Source organism: Medicago truncatula, chromosome 3 (assembly GCF_003473485.1).
Source record: "Medicago truncatula cultivar Jemalong A17 chromosome 3, MtrunA17r5.0-ANR, whole genome shotgun sequence".
In the NCBI taxonomy this organism is placed as follows: Eukaryota; Viridiplantae; Streptophyta; class Magnoliopsida; order Fabales; family Fabaceae; genus Medicago; species Medicago truncatula.
In genome coordinates, this window is record NC_053044.1 from 30,378,325 (window position 1) to 30,402,077 (window position 23,753).

Genomic DNA, 23,753 nt, shown 5'->3' on the forward strand with positions numbered 1-23,753 from the left:
TATCCAGCTCAAATGCACTGATCAAAGCCATAAACAAAGGTAAGGAGCAGGGCAATAAAAGGACATAAACTAACTTTGTATGATAATACAAGAACATGTGTTCATAAAAGCAATCAATGTTCAAAAATTGCTCTACTGACATGATAACTATGAATTCATTATCTAGGATCAATGTAAATCTCTTTTGTTAGTCTCTCGAAGAATTCCATTAAAAAAAATAATCTCTCTAAGAATTGGCGATTTGTTTTTTCAAATCAAACAAAATTCTTATCAATCAAGCGACAATAAGTACAAGTGGTATTCAACCCACCTATAAAAACGCAAAAACCTCGCCGAGACCACCCCATTAATTTAATTTCTCCTTGTTCTTTTTGGATTTGGTCTTGATTGATTAGCCTCTCTTGGGGTTGGTTGGATTTGATAATCTCTTGTTTGTTTGGCCTAGAATACCTCAAGTACTTTCATTATTTATATAATCTTTGTTGTTTCATAAAATAATGTGTCAAGGCTACAAATAGAATCTTCCTTATAACATTTCATGATAAAAATAACACAGTTGTACAATAATCCAGAGAGGATATATATAATTAACAAAACAATTAATAATGACAAGTCATGACAATACTATAAAATAGAAATTAGGGATAAGGTACAAATGAAATGAAAAAGAATGGAATTCGATCTGTTGAGTCTTTGAATCTTCCTTGCATTCAGTTAAGACAATTGCTTTTAAGCACCTCAAAGTTGCTCACCTTGATGAAAATAACCAGTCTGAAGTTACGATCCGATCGGATTTTACACACAAATAGTCAATCGGGGGTTACAAGTTTACAACCCAATCATGAGCGAATCAACAGCCCGCTGCACCAGCCACCATATCCAAATCCACTTTAATTTCTATAAAGAAACCTTAAAGCTTCAATTTCGTCCTTGAACTTAGGCATAGCAGCAACGGGGAGTGAAGTAAATATCCTAACTCCTCCATCCATTGATGGATCATGATCATCAAGTTTATTAGCTGATGAGAAAATGCATGCATCGACGGTGGCAAGCATCTTGCATGGTGCAGGTAGAAAATTCACTAATTCATAACCTCCAAAATCTAAATTTTCCTGAAAACCCAAATGTTTCCACTCTGTTAGAACCGTTACTGCACCACTAGCTTCCAATTCCATGCTTAAACCATCCTCTTGATTTGTCTCCAAAGAGTTTATTGAGTTTCTTACATAATCAGCAGTGAAAGCAATATTTTTAGTCTCTTTAATCAGCTTAACGATTTTATAGAGTGGCATTTCATCGAGTTCACTCACTTTTAAAACAACTTTTGCATCTATGGTAGAATTGCCATAATACCCTTTAGGTAAAGTTTCATAATCCATCAAGTTTCGTCTGATACCAACTAACACATTTAGCATTGTTTTGTCATTGCTGCTAAGTTTTAAGGCTCTTGCTCTTGACCTCCACACATAACCTGCAAGCACTTCAAAAGTTGTGAACCTTATATTTTCGTTCATCAAACTCAACTTAAGTCTTGTTATCGTTTCGCCCTCTACTTTAAAACAATATTGCTTAATAATTTTAGTATTAGGTTGATTCACAAAGGGTGAAAATGCAACAGATTCTCTGTCCATGGGGCATTGTGGAAATGGTTGTGTAGTTATTGTTCCAACTTGGTTTTCTCTTTCCCACACAGGTTTCACTGATGGCTCGGTTCTTCCTCTTGCAAGTTCAAGAATTGCTTTGAAGAATTGTGATGCGCCAAATCCGTCACAAATAGCATGTGACATCCCCATTCCAATTGTGAAACCACCACAAAGAAATTTCGTCACCATTAACACCAAAGGGTAATTTTTATCTTGAGGAGAAGGAAGATCAAGCACCAAATGTTTTGCAATTTCTGTGTTAGTATTGTCCAGGTAATGAAGAGAAGAAAGTGTGCAGTTAGCAGTTGCTTCCAAGAACGGAACGCCAAATTCTACACTGTCGGTATTGATCTTGACTCTAAATTTTCCATCAGTATGTCTCACTAGTCTACCTACAAAACAAGCAAACAACAAAAACAATTTTTTTTTTCTTTTCAGAAGGTGGATGCAAATGCAAGTAAAGTTTGTGAATCTTTCATTATTCTTCACTTATAGCCATATGTGAAAAAAAATTGTTTGTTAGGACTAAGATTTTGGTTTTTTAAAGTACTTTTTGCTACTGAAATTTCTATTTGTGTTGATAACGTGTTGACTTTAAAAATATAGATGCAAAATGTTTCAACTCATAGTCAAACTCTTTTTTGTTATTTCCTATGAAGCATAGTCTCCAACACAGACACCTCACACGACATTGACACAGACAAATCGACATCTCTAATGTAAAAAATATAGGGCATAAACACCGGTACATATATATTAATTTATTTATAGACGGTCTAAAATGATAATCAAAACACATATTTAAGCATCTAACTTGAGCAGTTTATTTCTTTAAAAAACGTTCTAAAACAAGATACCATAATATATGACCTTTATTTATTCATCTACTGTCATAAAAGCTAAAAATGTTGTAATTAACTTAAATTTCTATAACTCCTAAATTGATCAACATTTCTCAACATATATGTAACTCTTATATCTACGTTGTGTGGATCAAAGAGAGAAGAAAAAAAGTTCTACATATTTGTTTGTGTTGCCGACACAGCTCGTAAGAGTGTTATATAGGTGTCAGACACCGGTCTTAGCTGTCCGACACGTGTCGTATAAGTGTCTTAGGAATATCAGACACCTAGGGATGACAATGGGTACCCAATGGGTAGGGTACAATAGTACCCTTCCCCATACCCGCGTTTGTAAAAAATGCCCGTGCCCGAGCCCGTACACTCGTGGGTAACAACTTTAGTGCATTTCCTCATACCCTATGGGCACCTAAGTGCCCACACCCGTACCCATTACCCACACTTTAATTATAAAAAGGCAATAAAAAACATCACCATTGAAATAAAACTATGATCCATTTTTTTTTAAAGCAACTCATAAAATAGCAGAAATCGAAGTATTTATCCAAATAAAAAAACATCCAAAATATTCCTCGAAAATTAAAATAAAAACATTCAAAATACATATAGTCAAATTGATCGTACTCTTCTTATTTTAGAACTTAAATGAAGTTTATTTTACGGTAAAAAGACTAATAATTACCATCGGTTGTTCTTAAAGAAAAAAACTAGTATACCTGCTAGAGGATAATAGTAAAACAAAGCCTTGGACAACGCTTCTTTGAATACATGACAAGGGTTGAAACTGGAATCATAATCATGAATTGATGATGATCGGTATACATGAACAGTTTGGGCAATGTTATTATTGGCACCTTTATTGTCAAGTGTTGATAGAGAAAGAATACAAGAAGAAGTGGATTTTGATGGCTTTACAAGCAAAACATCTTCCTTTTCAATATTTAGGGGAGCTTTCTCATATTCCATGGAAAAGGATCGATGAGAAATGTAGTGGGAGGTGAGATATTGATTTGATATGTCTTTGGCAAATAAGGAGTAAGGATGAGCGAACACATGGGAGAAGAAATGCATATATATAATAAACATGCAATGCAAGTAGGTCATATATTAAAATCAGAAATTGTAATATGTACAGAATCTTTTAATTTACTTTATGACAATCTGTACGAATCTTACTTGTACCAGAATTCTGACAAACACAATAAAAATAATGCATCACTCTAAGTCTGCAACAAAAATAAATAAATAATGCAAATCTTTCTTTTGTTCTATTTTCAAGTCTTTTTTTACAAGTAAAAATAGAACTTGAACCTCCATTTTATAATACTTACATTATGCACAAAAGATGGACATTAAAGATACTCCTTTGTCTACATTATAATACTTAAATTAGTAATGGTAATTTACACCCTCTAAAAACACTAAGGTGTAAATTAGCAAGTTACACCCACCTAAAAACACTAATGTATAAGTTTGCAACATACACCCACTTGATTATATACACTCATTTTTATAAATTTTATCAAATTGTTTACACTCACCTCACTATTTTACACACACTCATCATTTCCAAATATTGTTTCCTTAGAAGTTGCCTCTATTACATGTTTTGTATTTAAGCATATTATTGTCTTTTTTGTTTCTTTTTTAAGGATCTTCCTTAAGATAGTTACAAAATTGTCCTTTTATTTAAATTTAATTAGAATAGAAACAAAAGGTTAGTAAAATATAAGTGGGTGTAGCTTGCTAATTTACACCTTACTGTTTTTAGGTGGGTATAAATTAGCAGCTCATATATATATATATATATATATATATATATATATATATATATATATATATATATATATATATATATAAACACTCATTATAATTATGTCGGCCCTAATAGTTTAGTGAGAGAAACTCCACTTGTGGCTGGGGTTTGAACCCTGGACCTTGCATATTTTATGCATTGTCCCAACCAACTGATCAGCTAAGTTCACGAGGACACTTCACTTCTCTCTAATTTCTTATTTTCCTTCGTTCATCGAGGAAGGATCATTTTAAGTCATTTTTTGACCTATATCTCATCTACATTTTTTTCTTATTGCTTTCAATTTAAATATGTGGTTTTCACATATATCCAATTTTTTTCTTTTGTGTTTTTTCATAATTTCTTCAACGGAGTGCGAGCGTCGTCTTGTGGTTCATATTTAAATATCGGTTTCAGTTAATTACAAATTCAATCAATTATTTGAGCGTCAACATTGTAGATCCGGAAGCATTTTGCCATTGCATGATATTAAGTTGGGTGTTGTGAGTTTATTTGTAGATTCAACATTTATGCTTTTGATGATGTTGATCATATTAATGTGTATCCGATGTACTATATCAATTTGAATGAATTAATATTTTTGTTATAATAAAAATGAAATGTACATTGACTCAGTCATGGTATTGTTTTTATTTTTTATTTCACGACTCCCACACGATAACTTACATCAATTACTTTATTTCATGACTCCCACGCGACAGCTTTACATCAATTTAGTAATGCATATGTAAGTCTCCAAATTAAAAAAGGTATTGATTTATTGACACATTTCAAGTCGTGGTTTTGTTTTTCTTTAAAAAAAAAATCGTGGTTTTGTTTTGCTTTTTTGTATTTCATTTTACTCCCAGACGATAACCTTTACATCAATTTAATAATGCATCTCTAAGTCTGCAAATAAAAAAAAAAATTATGCAACTCTTTTGTTTGTTCTATAAGCAAGTCTTTTTCTACGAGTAATAATAGAACTTGGAACTCCAGTCCCGTAAGCATAGCTCAGTTGGTAAGATAAATCATTATTATATGCAGGGGTCAGGGTTCGAACCCCGGACACCCCACTTATTCACCTTATGAGGTGAATTCTAGTCACTAGGCTACCTAACCAAAAAAAAAAAAAAAACTTGGACCTCCAATTTGCAACACTTAAATTATGCACTAATCTAGAGAAGTTCACAAAAAAAAAAATTACGGTCAAACTTTATAATTAATACCAACACAAACTTTATATGGTTTAATTTATTATTAAGAAAATGCCAACTTGTGCCCTTTTGGTTAGCTTAACATGTGTCTTAGGAACACAAGTTAGCATGACCTTATTATTATTATTATTATTATTATTATTATTATTATTAGGTGACAACTAGGGTATCCATGGAAGAATGATGGGTAATTTATCCCAACCAATACACATTAGCCACATAAGCACATTTTTAAGTGATATTCATGAACTATCTTGACCCCACCAACAAATTGCTCATTTTCATTGGTTGGTTGGTAAATTACCCACCATTCTTCAAAGGTAATCTAGAAAAAACGTTATTATTATTATTTAGGAGAATGCTAACCAGTGTCTATCATGTACTAATTAAGCAAACAAAATAAATAAATTTTTATATAAAAATATAGTGTAATTATTTGTTGGTCAAAAGAAACAACTTATAGTTCAATGACAAAATTTCTATTTATTAATCAATGTCCATGTAGCATTGGTTAGCAAGATCTATTTTTGTTATAATCATCGGCCATTTATTTAGTGTAAGCAATTATTACCTCCGTCTCTAATTATAAGATCCTTTTAAGAATTTTTTTGTCTCTTTTTATAAGACCATTTTCTTATTTCCAACTATTACCTATTTCTTTATCTATGAACCCTCGTTTATTATACATTTTTTTATTCAATCTACCATAAATAGCATGTTGAAAACATAAACAAACTCTCTCTCTTAAAGAATAAAAATAATAGTAATTAACATAAAAACCTAATCTAACCATAATACTACTCCCTCTGTTCCAATGCAATAATAACTTTTTCTTTTCAATTGTACCCTTCAATTAATACTACATACACAACTTTCAAAACTTTATTTTTCTTTAATGAAAACAAACCAATAGTTGATTAGGATAATTTGGTAAATTAACATCTTTTTTTAATTAATGCATTTCTTAATGTGTGTAAAAACCTTAAACGACACTCATTTTAAAACGGAAGGAGTATTATTTTAGGACCGCTATTTAACATAAAAACCTAATCTTACGATCATATTATGCTAGAAATCTCAGTTAACCGAATCATATGCCTCGTCAAAATCCACTTTAAAAATTAGGCAGTTCTTTGGTGACTTCTTTGCTAGGTCGATAATCTCCTTCACTGCCACCACTCCATCCACCATAATTTCCTGACTTTAGATGGTTAGGTGAGATAGTCTTGTGCAGACCTCCAAGTATCTTAGCCACTAACTTGTAAAGAGACCCTAGGAGAGAGATATGTTGAAATTCCCCAACACATGAGTGATGAATTAATCATACATAACCCCCACATCTTCCAGGAGAAGTGTCCAAAATCTTTTGATATTAATAGAGAAATTAAACCTGTATTCCTAGACTCTTAATACCAACGGACTGAACCACCACCACATTAATCTTAGATAGCAGAAAAGGCGTTGATAGGACAAAATTAACTTCAATAGAAGAAATCTGTTGAAATTCAATACCATATAAAGTCGGACTATCTTACACTGACTTGGAGAAGGGATAAGAGAAGAAACTGATCACATCTGCTTTGACATCTGCAATGTACTCAACCCAGTTGTCCCTAACACGAAGCGCCAAAATCGAGTTCTTCCTCTGTCGCATCTTTACAGATGCATGGAAATAACCCATATTTGTATCCCATCTTTAAGGGGGTGCGGTTATGGTGCATAAGGAAATCCTTATGCACCATAACCGCAGCCCTTTAAGGGGTACATGTATGCGAAGGCATGCAAATCTTTGCACTTAACGGGTGTATGTATGCGAAGGCATGGCTCCTAATTACACCCTCCTCCGGAGAAAATAAAACCCTTGGCTTTCAAGTCCAAAACCCTAATCTTCTAACCTAGTATCTCAATTCTAAGATCAATATTACCAAAAACCTCCCGACTCCAAATTTTGAAATCCCCTTTAAGCATGTTGAGCTTCTCCTTGAAAATATATTGGCAACATGTAGCACATCTCTAATATTCTTCTTTTCTCATTAAGAAATATATTAGTCCTCTCTTGAAGATGATTCTTGTTGAGCTTCTCGTTGCTTGTATTATGAATGATGGTGGCTTCTCTTGTTACGAATTAGTTTTTCATTTTGTTTGCGTCTTGTTGGTTTTGGGTTTGGTCTTGATTGGCTACGCTCTCTTGATATTAGTGAGATTTGAGTCTTTCTTTGTTTATTGGTTTGGAGTACCCCCAAATACTCGTTTTATCAATATAATAATTGTTATATAAAAAGAAATATATCGAGGCGTACAAACAAAATCATCCATATGACATTTACATATAATAAAATGGCACAGTTGTACAATTATTTAGAAATAATTTATAGTAGTAATAAAACAAAATACATAATCATGACAAAGTGATTACAATGTTATAGTGTGGATCACCTACAACTTCGAGTAAAGAAACCTTAAAGCTTCAATTTCGTCCTTGAACTTAGGCATGGCATCAACAGGGAGTGATGTGAAAATCCTAACTCCTCCATCCATTGATGGATCATGATCATCAAGTTTATTAGGAGACGAGAAAATGCACGCATCAACGGTAGCAAGCATCTTGCACGGTGCTGGTACTAAATTCACAACTTCATAGCCTCCAAAATCTATATTTTCATGAAAACCCAAATGCTTCCACTCTGTCAAAACTGTTACTGCACCACTTGCTTCCAATTCCATGCTGAAATCCTCCTCTTGATTTGTCTCCACAGAGTTGATTGAATTAGTAACATAATCAGTGGTGAAAGAAATATTTTTAGTCTCTTTAATCAGCTTAACAATTTCATAGAGTGGCATTTCATCGAGCTCACTCACTTTTAAAACAACTTTTGCATCCATGGTAGAATTCCCGTAATACCCTTTCGGTAAAGTATCAAAATCCATCAAGTTACGTCTCATACCAACTAACATATTCAGCATTGTTTTATCATTGCTGCTAAGCTTTAAGGCTCTTGCTCTTGACCTCCACACATAACCTGCAAGAACTTCAAAAGTTGTAAACCCTATTTTTTCACTTTTATTCATCAAACTCAACTTAAGTCTTGTTATCGTTTCGCCCTCTACTTTAAAAGAATATTGCTTAATAATTGTAGTATTAGTTTGATTCACAAAGGGTGAAAATGCAACAGATTTTCTGTCCATGGGACATTGTGGAAAAGGTTGTATAGCTATTGATCCAACTTGTGTTTCTCTTTCCCACACAGGTTTCACAGATGGCTCAGTTCTTCCTCTTGCAAGTTCAACAACTGCTTTGAAGAATTGTGATGCACCAAATCCGTCACAAATAGCATGTGACATCCCCATTCCAATTGTGAAACCACCACAGAGAAATTTTGTCACCATTAACACCAAAGGGTAATTTTTATCCTGAGGAGTAGGAAAATCAAGCACCAAATGTTTTGCAATTTCAGTGTTAGTATTGTCCAGGTAATGAAGGGAAGAAAGTGTGCAGTTAGCAGTTGCTTCCAAGAACGGAACGCCAAATTCTGCACTGTCGATATTGATCTTGACTCTAAATTTTCCATCGGCATGTCTCACCAGTCTACCTGCAAAACAAGCGAACAACAACAATTTTTTTCTGAAGATTGATGCAATTAAAGATTGTGGATATTTCATTATTCTTGATCAATGGTCATTTGGAAGAAATTAGTTTGTTCATTAGGATTAATATTCTGTTTTATTAAATTTTTCACTAATGATTTTTTTTTTTTTTGAAGGATCACTAATGAAATTTCTATGTGTATTGATAGTGTGTATTCGACTCTAAAAAAAGAAAAGGCCAAATGCATATAAAGGTCCTTTAAATTTTTCATTTTTTCCAAAGTCGTCCTTTAAGTTTCAAAAGTCTCAAACAAGTCCTTTTAGTTTTTGAATCGTTTCAAACAAGTCTTATTGTAGATAGCATAGTTGGTAATTGCTTCCTTGAACTCATCTTTGATACCAAATCTGCCTCCTAACACTCACTTAAAATTAGTCATCTTTTCAGACATTATAAATGGTGGATAATGCTCTTTGTTGCTATCATCTAAGTCATCACCATCATCCTCTAAAAGGACTTGTTTGAAACGATTCAAAAACTAAAAGGACTTGTTTGGGATTTTTGAAACTTAAAAGACTTGTTTGGGACTTTTGAAACTTAAAGGACGACTTTGGGAAAAACGAAAAACTTAAAGGACCTTTAGATGTCTTTGACCAAAAAATTATGTATGCAATATGTTTCAAATCATAGTCAAATTGATTGTAATGGTCTTATTTTAAAACTTAAATAAAGTATATTTTACCGTAAAAATGTCTAATAATCACAATCAGTTCTTCTCAAATAAAATAAAGAAAAATAACATTTTTGTCTTTGAATGTGTAACGAATCGTCACAATAGTCTTAAAATAGTCTTTGATAGTGAATTATGTTAGTCAAAATAGTCTCTTACATTAAAATGATTCGTCAATATTGTCATATCAGTCCCACAATATATTTACTTAATGTCAGCTTATTTTGACTAACGAATTGCACAATCAAGAACTATTTTCATATTTTGATACATTGAAGAACTATATATTATAACTACTTGTTACACATTTATGGACCAAATCATTGTTACCCGTATAAAAAAAAAAATATATACCTGCTAGAGGATAATAATAAAACAAAGCCTTGGACAACGCTTCTTTGAATATATGACAAGGGTTGAAACTGGAATCATAGTCATGAATTGCTGATGATGATCGGTATACATGAACTGTCTGGACAATGTTATTATTGGCACCTTTATTGTCAAGTGTTGACAGAGAAAGAATACAAGATGGAGTGGATTTTGATGGTTTTACAAGCAAAACATCTTCCTTTTCAATCTTTAGGGGTGCTTTCTCATATTCCATGGAAAAGGATTGGTAAAAAATTCAGTGGCAGGTGGGATATGGATTTGTTATGCTTTTGAAAGATGGGAAATAGTAATTCTTATATATAAACGTACACGCAAGTGGTTCATATAATAAAATCAGAAATAGTAATTTGTACGAATCTTATTTGAACCAGAGTTCAAACAAACACATTAAACAAATTAGTATCTCAAAGTCTGCAAAAGAAATAAAAAAATGCATTATGTTAAACAAGTCTATTTTTTACGAGTAAAAATAGAACTTGGACCTTGAATTTTTAAAACTTGCATTATGCACAAAAGATGAGCATTAAGATACTTGTTTGTCCAAATTTGTATTGCACTTAATTGTATATTTATTTTATGATATACAATTAAATAATAATATTTGCAAATTACATCTAAATAAGTTAGCTCATATATGGTGTTTAGTATTTGTTCTTATTTTTCCGGGAATGTTTCGATTGCAATAAGGTTTATTGTTTTTTAAATTATAGATTTAAATATATTATTATGTAAATGATAAATTCATAAATTCGATGGTTTAAATGAATACTATAATTGGAAGAAAAAGTATTACATCAAAACTAAGTATTTGTTTATACTTATGTATGTATAGAAATATTGACTCATTCTCAAGTCTAGGTTTGGTTTGTCTTTTTAATTTCATGACTCCCACACGATAAACTTTACATCAATTTAATAATGCATCTCTAAATATACAACTCTTTTTGCTCTTCCATATGCAACTATTTTTAATACTCAAATTAGAACATGTACCTTGTATTTATAACACTTACATTATGCACCAAAGACAGGCATTCACATGCTTGTTTTGTCCGTTTTTCTATTGCGTTGAATTATATTTATTTTATATTATACAATCAAATAATATTGATAGATGGGATCAAAATAAGCTATAAGTGAAATTGTTCTTATTGCAATAAAAAGCATAAATTAAAAATACACTACCTTAAACGAAGAGTGTAATTGGGAAAAGAAGTACTGCATCGATCAACACTAAAAATTCGCATTATATATCAGTATTTTTTTTTTTTTTTTGCTGGAATATCAGTATTGATGTATTGACTCATTCCGAAGTATATAATTATTGATGTATGCCTTAAAAAAAAAAAAAAGAGTATTGATACCTTTAAAAAAATAAAGTAGAGAAATTCTTGTGTAGGAACGAACCTAATCTATCATCCTTACAAACAACAAATTAAAACATCGTTGTTTTTCCACCATGAATAGTGTTGCTGGTGAATGGTGATGGAAGATCACGAACTAGTGGTGGTGGAGGGAGAGAGAAAGGACTTGTTGATTTATTTTTTTATAATTATTTTAAAAGAAAACAACGACGTGTCATGTTTTAATTTGTTGTTTGTAAGGATGATAGGTTAGGTTCGTTCCTACACAAGAATTTCTCAATAAAGTATTGTTGTATTGACTATTGACCCATTCTCAAGTCTTGGTTTTGTTTTCCTGTTTTTTTTCTCACTCCCACGCGATAAACTCTACATTAATTTAATAATACTTCTCTAAATCTGCTTATTTAAAAAATATATTTCTAAGTCTGCTTCTTCAAAAAAAAAAAAAAAATACATCTCTAAGCCTGAAAAAAAAAGTTCCGGAAGCTCCAAAGTTGCCTTCCTCTTGAACTGCTCCAGTTCTGAACGAGAAATTCTGAATGAGGAAGGTCAGTATTTATAGTGAGAGTTTCTACCTGGGCTTGAGATAAAAGTGCGGGCTTTACCCAAAACGAAATTATGAAAAGACAATTGCGTCCTGACTTTTTGCATGCACGGGGCACATAGTTAGCACCCCAATGCATGCCCTAGGTGCATGGGAAATTCCCTATGCGCATGAAATGTAAATTTCATGCCCTGGTCGCATTTCAAATGCCCTAGGCGCATTTTTCCTTCCTTCCGGGTCCAATCTCCGATTTTCCGTCGTTTTTAGGTCTTCGTCTTCCACTAACTTGCCTCAGTACTTTGAGAAGATAATTCCTCTCATTTGTAAGTCTTCTGAGGCCTTTTGAATCTTTATTATTTTCTCTTGAATCTTCACAATTCTTCGGTTGTTCTTGATTTGCCGATTTGCATGATTTCTTCGTGAATTACTTCAAAAACCCGCTAAAATTGCTATGTTTCGGGAAAACTAGAATTACAGACTCAAATATAGAAAACATTACAAAATTTCCGAAATCATAGGGAATTGTTCTAATACTCCTCCATTTTGCTGCTATTTCCTATTAAAATAAACTGAAAAACATGCTAAAAATAACGTAAGATGACCTATCATCACTATTGCAATAAGCTTTGTCTCATTTTTAGATTAAAGACTTAAATATATTATATAAAGAATAAATTCATAAATTCAATATTGAAGCCTGTAATGGAAAGAAAAAGTATTTCGCATATATATATATATATATATATATATATATATATATATATATATATATATATATATATATATATATTAAGGTATAAAAATATTAAGGTATAAAGCAGCAAGCTACGTCCACATAAAATTATTAAGGTGTAAGTTATCAACTTACACCCACTTAATTATTTACACTTATTTTTATAAGTTTTATCAAATTGTTTACAACCACTTAAAACATTGTACTATGATTTTATTTTAGCCATATACAATAATGCCCCTCTCATCTAATCAAAAGGATTAGTCATATTTTTTATTTTTCTAGGTACAAAAGGATTAGTCATATTTATATAACACAAGGTGTACCTCCTTAAAAAAAAATGATAACAACACAAGAGGTAATTACGGTTAAAAAAATAAGGTGTACTTCTATTATCTAATTATTAAACTTAATGTTTACAAAAAAATACAATATTACCCCTTCTTAATCTTTTGACACGTCATCAAAATTATTTCCTTTTGTGTCTTTTGCTTCAACCTCCCCCTATTTTTTCCCTCTTAAAAACAAATTAAAACAAACTCACTCAATAAAATACACTCTTAATCTTTTTTTAAAGAGCAAACAAACTTAATCTTAACCCCAGTCAAAACAAATTTTCCTATATTTCAACATCTAAATATATAAAGAGACTAGAAACATTAAACCTGACTCAGGTACAACAAAAAATGGGGATACAACATAATAAATCAGACCAAGTGGATCAACCCTAATCAATCTTTAAAAAATTCACTAATCACGAGCGCAATCAAAACCCGTATACAGACGTGAAACCAGGTTAAAAAAAATGAAAAGTGAACATCTGCGAAGAACAATTAATGGATCGACCGTCAACACGGTATAAAAATATAACTATAAAAAACACTGAAAAAAATGATAAATGAGTCACTAACTAATATAGTTGTACAATTCATACACGAGACTCTTAACGACAACTTTATCAATAATGAAATCTTTATTATTTTTACATTTTTTTAGTTTACCACTTCATAATATTTAATAACAACTATTTCAATGATTTTATCACGGACAAATTACTCTTTTAAAAAAATCATGATAAAATTACACTGACCTCCTCCAAGGTCTTCTAAAATAACACAAACATCGTATTTTTTAACTAAACACTAATCTCCCTTTTTTTTTTTTTTTTTTTTTTTTATCAAATTAACAAGCACTTTCCTTATAATATAATAGGGTTTAAACTTTGTTACTTCTGTTTTTTTTTTTTTAGCAATTAACTTCTTTTTTTGATAAGCCAAGAGCAAACTGACATAAAAAAGAACGTGTCCAACTAAGTTGGCACCCTACTCTAATCTATTGTCAATTGCTCATATATATTATTAAAAAAAAAAAAAAAAAAACATAAAAACTGGGGGGACATAAAACATGACCCAGTGAACAACTCAAATGGGCAAAACATAAAAAATAAATAAAAATAAAAATCCACAAAGTGGATCTAACCCTAAAAGTTCTAACAAACGGTTAATACCAAGCGGGTATAAAGTTTGGCGAATGAAACGAACAAAGCCACAAATAGATGCTTGAAAGTGGAGTGGATTCGACCGCCAAAACAGTAATTAGCGAACCCAGGCGAACCAACCGTATACTACGATGATCAAATCAACCATTTCTGGCCCTTAGCAAGCGATCATACAAGCACAACCGAGGCAAACACGAACAAGCACCAACATGAACCAGAGACGAGTCTTACTAACTCGAACCTTTGACGATGGTAGTGAGCGCGACCGTCAACACAATAATGAAGCCCCTAAACCAACTACTAACTGTAACAAAGTACATAAAGTTTAAAAAGCCATTTCTGGCTATGCAATCCATATCCAAGGCACAGTAGAAGCAACCTGTTAAGAACAAGCAATCCCACCATTGAGAACCACACTAGACCAATAAAAGGAGCGATATGAAGCACCATGAAACATATATAATTTGTGAATCACCAAAGCTGCTGACGTCATGAAGGAAAACGTGAAACGCACAACAACAACTCAAAATCTTATCAATATGAGACAATCACGGCGGCGCGATCTGAGCAAACTCAAACCACCGGCGCAGCCACCGGACTGAAAAAGGATGCACCTTGGAACCTGATCTTCCGACGAACCACCGCCGAGAAAACATAAACGGGTCATTGCGGATGGCTAATCCATCGTCGCACCACCACCAACCACCGTCTACATCTTGAAGGCGACGGTGATGAAAAAGTAGAGGGAGGTCAGAGAGCACATCAAAAATCAGAGAGAAGAAGGAAACGCGTCTTTGAGTTGCCTCTTCAGACTTTTCAGCAATTAACTTCTTCATACGAGTATGAACTCGCTTAATTTTCAATCATTTTTTCTATCCATTTGTCACTTAGGTGATTTTTCTATCCATTTATCACTTAATTTTTCTATCATTTTTCCCTCAAAGTCCTTTGATGCATAGCCCATGCTTCAAATTAACCCATGCAGAGCACAGGCCCGTGCTTAACACAAGTTTTTTGCTAGTTTTTTCGAGAGAAAAAAGGAGTACTTAGCTATGCATTTTTTTTTTGTTAAATCACAGTGCAAATAGCGTGAAGAAAAATAGTGTACTTAAGAAAGAAGAAAAAAATAGAGGGCAGGGAACAAAAAAAGGGATCAGTTTGCCAACGTTTTTATACCATAACAAGTGTTTTAATAATTATTATTTTCGTAATTAAGTTAATGAAACTTACAAAACCACCCTTCTTTTTAAATTGGTTTGAATAAATATAGTGTTTTTTTTTTCTTTTCAAAATCAAATAGATATAACTTGCTAACTTAATCCTCAATTTTTTTTTTTCGGTCAAAATCCCTAGTGTTTTTAGATGAGTGTAAATTAACAGTGTATATATATATATAGGTGATAGAAAATAATTTTTTTCCTACAAAAAATAACTCATTTAACTATTAATTTAAGGATTTGGTGTACCAATACACTCAAATTGTTGAGTGTACCATAGAACTTGCCTATATATATATATATATATATGAGTCAGGATCCATTGACACTAGGTGTCAACGAATTCGTTGACACCAAATCCTAACCTTCCGTTTCAGTTTAATCAATGGCTTAGAGTCATGCGCTCGGTTTTCTTTTGATTCTCACCACATACTAATTTTACCATTAAAAAAATTATCCATTTTGTTTACCATATATGCATGGATTAAGAAAAAATTTATTTGATCCATTAGTACATCCATTTATTAAAAACCTATGATTGATAAAAAACCTCTAATTGATGAAGTCGTAATAAAAAATGAAATTAAAAAAAGAGCAAGCAAAATCTTGAAGCAATTTTTCCATGTCAATGGATGAAATTTCCGTATACTTAATAAAAAAACAAGAATGAAAAAGTGTCGATTTGATTATTTATACTAAATGTTGATTTTATCAATTTTTTATTTTTTGTCAAGTGATCTCAGGTTAATTTCTACTATAAAATAACTATCATTAATATGAATTTTTCCAAACAATTATTCTGAGCATCCCATTAGAAATAAAAAAAAATATATATATATATATTAAACCTCCATTATCATGATATATGATATGTCTGTGATTGAAATAAATAAAGAAAGATATCCTCTTGATTGCCTCCGTTCACCTTTGGCAATACATAATGCATCCAATTTTCAGCATTAAATATTATAAAGTTCAAGATCCGTTGAAAAAAAAAACACAATATGGAGCGAGATTACACGCACTTGAAGAGTTGGAGATCACAATATGTTTCTTGTGAGTAATTACGAGCCATTGATTAAACTGAAATGGAAGGTTAGGATTTGGTGCCAACGAATCTCCTAACTCTATATGTATATATATATATATATATATATGTTGCTAACTTACACCCACCAAAAAACACTAAAATACAAGTTATCAAGCTGCACCTACTTATTGTTTACTACAACACCCTTTTGTTTATATTCTAATTAATTTTAAATAGAAAGGCAATTTTGTAACTAGCTTAAAAAAGATCCTTAAAAAAAGAAACAAAAAAGACAATGACATGCTTAAGGTACAAAACATATAATAAAGACAAACTTTTAATGAAACAATATTTGGAATGATGAAAATTGATGTAAATTAGTGAATGTTGCTAACTTGCACCTTAATAATACTTATAAAAATGAGTGTAAATGAATGTGTGTGTATATATTGCTACAACACACCAACCCAAACTTGAGAAGACAGAAAAGAAAGAAAAAAAAACATTTCCCTTTCTTCATTGCTGATTAAAGACATTTTGTCACATAGTGATAGTGTTGTGTTCTCTGTTATAGCACAGAGAAACCTCCTGAGAAAGATAGAGAAAAGGAAAAAGGAATATTCCATTCAATAATTAGCAAAACATTAGTATATATAGGCAGATTCCTATTGGTTATGCCACTAACAAACTGCCTAGTTGGCCTAAACAAGAGCTAACAGCATTTCTCATTCTTAGCGAATAGGGACACCATCTTTCAGCTGAGTTGTCACTTGGAGGATGGCCATAGGCAGGGCCGTCCCTGAGAATTCGGAGGCTTGGCTCTGGAAATGAAAAGAGGTCAGTGATAAAATCAAAACATAATTTTTTTTTAAAAAAGCAATGTTCTATTTATATTTTTTAAAAGATAAATACAAAGTGCCGTATATATGCGGTATACCCAGAGGTGAAAATGACTACCGTATACATGAGAAACCCCTACCTAACACCAAAATCAAGATGAACTAATTCTAATAATCCTAAAAGAGGCCCATCCTTGTGAGGGAATGAAATAATCTTAGGGGGCCTAAGAGATATTAAGGGGGCCTAAAAAGAAACCACCATTATACTGGATATAAAAAAAATGAGGCCCATCCTTGAGGGAGGCCCAGCTCGTTTGAGCTGTTTGCACCCCCTCAGGAACGCCCCTGGCCATAGGAGAGATAACAGGATGATTGTCAACTGCTCTCAAAGGAAGGGTATTCAGATTTGAAGGAGGAGCATCAAAAAATAAATATTGTATCTATTACACTTTGTTAAATACTTGAATTCACTCCATCCATTATCTTTTTTAAATGATTGAAAACAATCAGACATATATCGTTTGTTATATTTTGTTTTAATATTTGAATTTACTTTTTATCTATTTGTTACATGTGCTATTTTTATTGAAACTTTAGAATAATTTTGAAAGGAGAAAAAGTCAACCAAAAAAAAAAGTATTTTCTTTAATATAGATAATCATGTTTAAAGAAAAATCAATATATCGAGGCGTGCAAACAAAATCATCCATATGACATTTACATACTAAAATGGCACAATTGTAAAATGGCACAATTGTGCGACGACTATTTTTCTATAATTTATTTGATTAACTAAGTGGAAAAATGATGGTCACGCGCATTTTAGCTACGTGACCACATTTTTTTTGAAAAAATTGTGGTCATGCAACTGAAAAATTGTGGTCACACAGACCATATATTTGGTTAACCGAAATTTTCTAAAGTAGCACAAAAGAGTATAAGCATTAAGAGTGTCAACCTATCTTTGGATTTATAGTACGTAGGGAAAAAAAACACATAATCATGACAAGTCATCGCAATGTGTATATATATGCATGTGATTCATGCATGCACCTTGAGTGTGGATCTCCTACAGCTTCAGGGAGTGATGTAAATATCCTAACTCCTCCTTCCATTGACAGATCATGATCATCAAGTTTATTAGGAGATGAGAAAATACACGTATCGAGGGTGCCAAGCATCTTGCATGGTGCAGTTAAAAAATTCACTAATTCATAGCCTTCAAAATTTAAATTTTCCTGAAAACCCAAATGTTTCAACTCACTTAGAGACGTTACTGCACCACTAGCTTCCAATTCCAAAGAGTTTATTGAGTTTGTAACATAATCAGCAGTGAAAGCAATATTTTTAGTCTCTTTAATCAGCTTAATGGTTTCATAGAGTGGCATTTCGTTGAGCACACTCACTTTTAAAACAACATTTACATCTATAATAGAATTCCCATAATACCCTTTAGGTAAAGTATCATAATCCTTTAAGTTGCGTCTACTACCAACTGCAATGGTTAGCGCTGTTAAACCATTGCTTTTAAGTTTTAAGGCTCTTGCTCTTGACCTCCACACATAACCTGCAAGCACTTCAAAAGTTGTGAACCTTATATTTTCATTTTCATTCATCAAACTCAACTTAAGTCTTCTTATCATTTCACCCTCTACTTTAAAACAATATTGTTTAATTATCGTAGTATTATTTTGATTTACAAAGGGTGAAAGTGAAACAGATTCTCGGTCCATGGGACATTGTGGAAAAGTTTGTATAGCTATTGATCCAACTTGTTTTTCTCTTTCCCACACAGGTTTCACTGATGGCTCAGTTCTTCCTCTTGCAAGTTCAACAATTGCTCTGAAGATTTGTGATGCGCCAAATCCGTCACAAATAGCATGCGACAACCCCATTCCAATTGTGAAACCGCCACAAAGAAATTTTGTCACCATTAACACCAAAGGGTAACTTTTATCCTTAGGAGAAGGAATATCAAGCACCAAGTCTTTTGCAATTTCTGTGTCAGTATTGTCCAAGTAATGAAGAGAAGAAAGGGTGCAATTAGCATATGCTTCTAAGAATGGAACACCATATTCTGCATCACCAACACCAAACTCGACTCTAAGTCTTCCGTCACCAGCATGTTTCACTAGTCTACCTGGGAAATGGAGTGAGAAGTTGGTTTAGTGATTTAGTAACATTATTTATTTATGCTATAACAATTCATTAGTAACATTTTGTTAAGAGTCCCACATCAGATAGGTGATGGCCTGACAATGTGTTTATTATAAGTGAGTACAATCCTCATCTTACAAGTTGGTTTTGTGGAGTTGTGTTAGGCCCAACCATGATTTCTAAGATGGTAATCCTGTTTGGCGGGGTTGTGTTAGGCCCAACCACGATTTCTAAGACATTTTTGTCATATAATTTCTTTTTTACAAGTATACCTGCAAGAGGATAATAATAATCCAAAGCCTTTGAGAGCGCTTCTTTGAATACATGACAAGGGTCGAAACCCGAATCAGAATCATGAATTGTTGATGACCGGTATACATGAACAAATAGAAAAAGGCTATTATTGATGTATATATTGTCAAGTGTAGACAGAGAAAGAATACAAGAAGGAATGGACTTGGATGATTTTACAAGCACAACATCTTTCATTTCTAGCTTTAGGGGTGCTTTCTGATCCGCCATATTGGAAAATAATGAGAAATGTGCATGTGAAGGTAGAATGGATTTATAGAATTAAAAAGCTAAGAAATATATGGATGAGGAGAAACGGTTGGTGGAATAGTGGGAGAAGATATTTTAAATAAATATTCAACTATTTCTCTATCATATATAATGACCATGTTAAGTAACGTCACATCAATAGGTTATGTCTATCACTCACACAATATAGGGTTTTGCACCCGTGGTTCACCGAAAATTTGCTTTCAGGACAATGGCTTTTGCAACTGTAGAACGACACTTCTTATGTTGTTTCCTAGATATCCGAATTTCTATTTTTCTCTCAATATGTCTAACTCGTTGTTGGAATTAATTTATTAACTTATTAATTTAAATATGCTCTATAAAGATTAAAATTATAATCATATATCTTCATGCAGAATAAATACATGATCATGATTATAATCAGGGTCGTCTTCGATAATTCGGAGGCCCTGTTTTAATCTTGAGAATTTTAATTTAAAAAATATTGAAAAAAATTTAACACCACTTTGAGTGACAAACATCTACATTCTGACTTTTACCCATAGACAAATAAATATTTATCTATGAACAATGTATAATTGACCGTAAAAAAGTTGAATTTTGAACTTTTACCTATGGAAAGGTGTTTTTCTAATGACGGATTTTGTTCGTCGGTACAAATATTTTTTCTTTTTTTTTTCTTCCAAATTTTGAGGCCGTGTGCCTAGGGCCTTGATGCACTTGCACAGGCCGGACCTATATATAATGATCTACAATATCTTGGTTTATCATGATATCACGAATTATGAATATTTGAATGACCTTTTGGTGGTAGTCTTTCAACAACAACGATTAGAAATATACATAAAGAGACGGGAACCTGTTGGCTTTTGGTTCTTCCTCAAGCTGAATTTCTTAAGCCCTAAGCACTCTTGAAATGGGAAGAAGAGACAATATGCAATTTTTGGTATATTTAAGACCATGTCATATTTATATTTGGACTCGTATCAATTAATTAGATTTTTAATTAATTATCCAATTTAAAATCTTAATTGTCTTAATACTTTATTTGATCATTAATCAATTTATGCTAGTAGTTGATAAATAACTATTATGATTCTTATATACAAATACATTTTTCATGTAATGACTACTTTAAAATATAATTAAATAATAAAATATTCCAACATAGATATCTGATAGCGATTTTCGCTACTGTACGAAATCGTGCAAGTAGTAAAATTAAAACGGTAAGACACAGTGTCAAACTCGAAGATCATGTTATACTATTGAATAGTGTTTATAACTTAATTGAACAAAATAGTACTAAATTTTTTTGATAGCAATAATGAAAATTATGTGAAGTAAAATTGGTTTAAACTTGATAATAATAAAATTGTTAGGGATGAGTTTCACTAGATGACTATCTTGAGTTAACAACTTTAATATGACTATTGGATGGACTTATGGAATCATTACCGAATTCTCTAACTTATTATACTACAAAAAATCGTGTGGATTTCGGCGGCTAAAAATTGCTTAATTCATTAGTGAATTTAAGATTAGAATTAAGCATGAATGAACAAGAATTCTCATTTGGTTTTAAGGGTTTGCATCTATTCCTAGATCACAAAGGCAAAAACTTCTTATCTCAAGTGTTTATAAATTCAACTTCCGTTTTACAATATAAACCGTAAATCAATTTAAAGGTGATCAATCAATAAAAGTATTAAGAACAGAGATAAGAAAAATGATTTAATAAACTTCATCAATAATCAGAATAAAGTCATAGAACAAAAGTTGTCATCTAGATAATCTCATCCCTAACAATAGAGAAATTAGCCGCTCATGGCTTTATTACAAAGAATAAAAAGGATTGAAAGAATTACACATAAAGGTGGAGGGTGAAAGGCTTCAACTCCATTCCTCTAGGTCGAACAACACCTTCTCGGAACCTCTCTAAGTATTTCTCTCAAATTTCTATGTAAAATTCTCCGAACCCTTTCAAAATATGATGTTTTGGCTTAAATAGGCAACCTGCTGAAACGTGAAATTGCGCGCAGCCGTTTTGTGCCAGGCACAAATGACATGGCAATATTAATGACTAATTCTGGCGCCCAGGTGCATCTATTTTGCGCTTGCGCCCAGGCGCAATCTGGCAGCAGCTAAATGGTCTTGAACTCAACTAACTGCGCCCATGCGCATCTGTTTTGCGCCCAAGCGCAAAATGGCAGCAACACTGGGTTTCTGAATTCTGATTGCACCCAGGTATAAAATGACAACATTGACATCTCTTCTTCCAAATTTGCATACTTTGAAATGACTGTCATGGTTGACTTTCCAAAATTCCTTATTAGACATCTTAACACTTCTAAAACTTAATGCAAACCTGTTAAAACACACAAATATCCCAAATGCTCCAAGGATTGTCATGTTGGGGAAAAATGAACACAAATTAATTTATTTCTCTAAATATCAGATGATAAAGACTAAAACTAATTAAAAACTAAGAAAATCAATCAAAACAAAGTCTAAAACTAACGTAAATTAATATAAAAATGATGAGTAATCAACATCTTATCTATATTATTATTATTCACAAATTCCTTGCAAAATTTCAAAATAATCGTGGTAGTCGCCAATCCTCGTTAATGTAGTAATACACATCAACATTTCAATAGCAACAATATATTGTAATAATTAGTGTAAAATATCTGGAATTTCCTAAAATAACCAAGCACCTACGAGCCTTGAATTATATGTTGTTGTGTTAGGGGTGCTTTCTCATACACCATAATGGAAAATGATGAGAAATGTGCCTGGGACGGTAGAATAGATTTATAGAAGAAGAGTGTTATTTGAACAACCATTTTTGTTGACAATTTCTGGGACAATCTAAATATACAAAGAAATATGAGTATTGATACAAAAACCAAAGCAATAGAGAAAAAGTAAAAACAAAATGTAAATATAAAAGATAAAATTGTCACAAAAATATAAAAAAATGATTGTACAAATATCATTTTTCTTTATAAAAATATAGAACTAGCTCAAAAGGACAAGGATAAGAAATATATGGATGAGAATAAACTGTCAGGTGGAATAGTGGGAGAAGAAACCGTATTATTGGTGTTAGGTACCCACAATTTAGGTGGTGTTTGAATTAGTGTTGTTATGATTTTCTTTTCAAAAGTGCTATATGGTAGGCCTCAATCTAGGCTGTGTTTGAATCAATGTTGCTATGTTATTTTTGTTGTTGTTGTTGTTCTGCCTTTGTTTTATAGTTTTTGTATATCGGTCTCTATTCATCTTGTGTAAGGTCGGTCCTTTGAATTTAGATGTTGTGGACGAATCATGAGATGGTATCTCTATAAAAAATTTAACAAAAAATACACAAGGATAAAAGAAATGAACCTATAGATTATTGCACATTTTCATTTTACACTATGCAAAAAGAACACAAGTACGGAATTTTGAAATATGAATCAAGTAGCTTTAGACTAGGATTCATGCTCCAAAGTCTACACTCGACTCTTGAGAGCATGTTTTACACAATAGCACACATACATACCAATTCAATGTTTATATTCATAAACAACTATAAAGAGACTTCTTCTTCTTGGTAGAA

The 23,753-nt window shown here is 32.2% G+C and overlaps 3 protein-coding genes across 3 annotated transcripts; all 3 read right to left on the reverse strand.

Moving 5' to 3' along the window:
- Positions 1-526: 526 nt before the first annotated feature.
- On the reverse strand, positions 527-3,545 carry LOC25491000 (spermidine coumaroyl-CoA acyltransferase). Its single transcript, XM_024779265.2, has 2 exons — positions 3,220-3,545; positions 527-2,035 (listed from the first exon to the last, which is right to left on the reverse strand). The coding sequence occupies exons 1-2, from the start codon at positions 3,467-3,469 to the stop codon at positions 891-893; spliced, it is 1,395 nt and encodes a 464-aa protein (XP_024635033.1). The 5' UTR covers positions 3,470-3,545; the 3' UTR covers positions 527-890.
- Positions 3,546-7,812: 4,267 nt separating this feature from the next.
- On the reverse strand, positions 7,813-10,506 carry LOC25491002 (spermidine coumaroyl-CoA acyltransferase). The gene is made up of 2 exons (XM_013604916.3): positions 10,183-10,506; positions 7,813-9,105 (listed from the first exon to the last, which is right to left on the reverse strand). Exons 1-2 carry the CDS (start codon positions 10,433-10,435, stop codon positions 7,952-7,954), a joined length of 1,407 nt encoding a protein of 468 aa, XP_013460370.1. The 5' UTR covers positions 10,436-10,506; the 3' UTR covers positions 7,813-7,951.
- A 7,927-nt stretch (positions 10,507-18,433) lies between these two features.
- Positions 18,434-20,351, reverse strand: LOC25491003 (spermidine coumaroyl-CoA acyltransferase). Its single transcript, XM_013604917.3, has 2 exons — positions 19,876-20,351; positions 18,434-19,586 (listed from the first exon to the last, which is right to left on the reverse strand). Exons 1-2 carry the CDS (start codon positions 20,123-20,125, stop codon positions 18,457-18,459), a joined length of 1,380 nt encoding a protein of 459 aa, XP_013460371.3. The 5' UTR covers positions 20,126-20,351; the 3' UTR covers positions 18,434-18,456.
- Between the last annotated feature and the right edge of the window lie 3,402 nt (positions 20,352-23,753).

Coding starts and splice junctions, on each gene's coding strand:
- LOC25491000 (XM_024779265.2), bottom strand. CDS start 3,469: ATGGAATATGAGAAAGCTCCCCTAAATATTGAAAAGGAAGATGTTTTG. Junction 2,036..3,219: donor TTACTATTATCCTCTAGCAG/GTATACTAGTTT, acceptor CTTGTTTTGTAG/GTAGACTAGTGAGACATACT.
- LOC25491002 (XM_013604916.3), bottom strand. CDS start 10,435: ATGGAATATGAGAAAGCACCCCTAAAGATTGAAAAGGAAGATGTTTTG. Junction 9,106..10,182: donor TTATTATTATCCTCTAGCAG/GTATATATTTTT, acceptor CTTGTTTTGCAG/GTAGACTGGTGAGACATGCC.
- LOC25491003 (XM_013604917.3), bottom strand. CDS start 20,125: ATGGCGGATCAGAAAGCACCCCTAAAGCTAGAAATGAAAGATGTTGTG. Junction 19,587..19,875: donor TTATTATTATCCTCTTGCAG/GTATACTTGTAA, acceptor TCCATTTCCCAG/GTAGACTAGTGAAACATGCT.